This window comes from Lolium rigidum, chromosome 3 (genome assembly GCF_022539505.1).
Source record: "Lolium rigidum isolate FL_2022 chromosome 3, APGP_CSIRO_Lrig_0.1, whole genome shotgun sequence".
In the NCBI taxonomy this organism is placed as follows: Eukaryota; Viridiplantae; Streptophyta; class Magnoliopsida; order Poales; family Poaceae; genus Lolium; species Lolium rigidum.
Window position 1 is genome coordinate 275,311,531 of NC_061510.1, and position 1,974 is coordinate 275,313,504.

The 1,974-nt window shown below is 55.0% G+C and overlaps 1 protein-coding gene across 1 annotated transcript; it reads left to right on the plus strand.

The window, feature by feature from the left end:
- Nucleotides 1-358: 358 nt before the first annotated feature.
- On the plus strand, nucleotides 359-1,718 carry LOC124699531 (myb-related protein Hv33-like). Its single transcript, XM_047231820.1, has 3 exons — nucleotides 359-497; nucleotides 580-709; nucleotides 795-1,718. The coding sequence occupies exons 1-3, from the start codon at nucleotides 359-361 to the stop codon at nucleotides 1,372-1,374; spliced, it is 849 nt and encodes a 282-aa protein (XP_047087776.1). The 3' UTR covers nucleotides 1,375-1,718.
- Nucleotides 1,719-1,974: the final 256 nt, after the last annotated feature.

Genomic DNA, 1,974 nt, shown 5'->3' on the forward strand with positions numbered 1-1,974 from the left:
GCAACGCACCCAGCTATTTTTAATCCCACCTGCTCCCGTAAACGGAATGTATCTTGAGCCCCAATCCATTGCAGCGCACACAGACAAACACTGACACACATTCACTCTTCACTCCTCGGCTAGCTTGCTTGAGGCCTACTTGATCGTGTCTCCATCGTCTTCGCCCTCCCCTCGTACGTGCGCAGTTCTCGGCACGCTTCCCCATATATACCCCGGCCGGCCTCCGCGACCAGGATAGATAGATACACAGGCAACGAACCAACTATCACACACTTACGAGGTAGTTCTATCGCCAGTTGCTCGTTCGGCCGAGCTCGACTGCTCGATCGAGCCAGTGCCGGCCAGGCCAGGCGAGCAAATGGGACGGCAAGCGGGCACCGGCGGCGGCCAGCAGAAGCTGCGCAAGGGGCTGTGGTCTCCCGAGGAGGACGAGAAGCTCTACAATCACATCATCCGCTACGGGGTCGGGTGCTGGAGCTCTGTGCCCAAACTCGCCGGTACGTTCAACTCTTCTGTCTTCTAGCTCTTCAGTTTCGTGAACGTGTGATCGGTTCTCACCGGCGTTGGTGCCCAATTCAGGTCTGCAGAGGTGCGGCAAGAGCTGCCGGCTGCGGTGGATCAACTACCTGCGCCCCGACCTGAAGCGGGGAAGCTTCTCGCAGCAGGAGGAGGACGCCATCATCGGCCTGCATGAGATCCTAGGGAACAGGTACATTAATGTTTAGCAATGTGAAATTGGACAATTATCGAGTCGACAGGTGGCCTGATCGACGAGTTAAACGGAATCAATGCAGGTGGTCGCAGATTGCATCTCACTTGCCGGGCCGGACGGACAATGAGATCAAGAACTTCTGGAACAGCTGCCTCAAGAAGAAGCTGCGGCAGCGCGGCATCGACCCGAGCACCCACAAACCCCTCTCCGGCGCGGCTGGGGCGGAGCTGCACCAGGCGTCGTCGAAAGACCAGAAGCCACAGGCCGCCGCCGCCGACGGCTTCGCCCTGAAGCTGCAGCAGGTGTTCGACCCGTTCCCGGCGGCCGACGCCTTCGGCGGCGGCTTCGTGGGGCTGTACGACGAGCACCTCGGCGGCAAGGTCGACGCGGCCGGGTTCGTGGACTACAGCAGCGTGCTTGACGTGTCGGAGAACCTGGGCTACGGCGAGAGCTCCAGCAACAGCAGCAACTGGAACTGCCAGCCGGAGGCGAGCAATGCGCTGGAGCCGGGCGAGGCGCTGCAGTGGGCCTCCGAGAGCAAGGTGGAGCCTTTCATCGGCAGCTACGACGACGCCGCCGGCGAGGAGGGCGCGCTGGAGCACAAGTTCGAGCTGCCCGGCCAGCAAGAGGCGCATTTTGACTTCAACCTCGAGTACTTTTGAGCGAGGCGTCTCTGCGTTTAGCCGTTGCCGTATATATACACACATAATTTTTACTGCACAATTGCGCGCATGCAAGACCAACCCGTGGGAGATTAGAGGCTGTACTTTGTTAATCTTCTCTAGTCCCTGCTCCTTTAACAATATTGTCCCTTTGAGGTTCTCTCTCTTTTTTGTGGCTTTTCCATGGCTAAAATAAGAGGTTATAGAAATGTGAAGGCTGTGTAGTTTACTATATACGAGATTATTTTGTAAGAAGAAGTCTCTTGCTCTACTCTTTTGCTACCACTTGGAAGATCGTGTGCTGTGTTTTCCTCTCCTGAAGAAGAAACTATCATTGGCTCTTACCAATTGCTTTGGCAGGTCGCCATCCTGTTCCTAGCCTTTTCTTGATTTGTGTCTCACGAAACTACGAAAGCAAATGAGAAAGAAAGATGCTATACTCGGAGGGTGCCATGCGGGTCAACTTCAGTGATTTGTTTGGGAACAGTAAATCTCGCTCAATGATTTCGTGGCGTTATTAAATGCTGCTGTTAGCTTCAAACCCAATTTTTCTCTAAAGGGTCCCCTTCGCTAAAAGGTGCTTACTTACGTGAATAATTA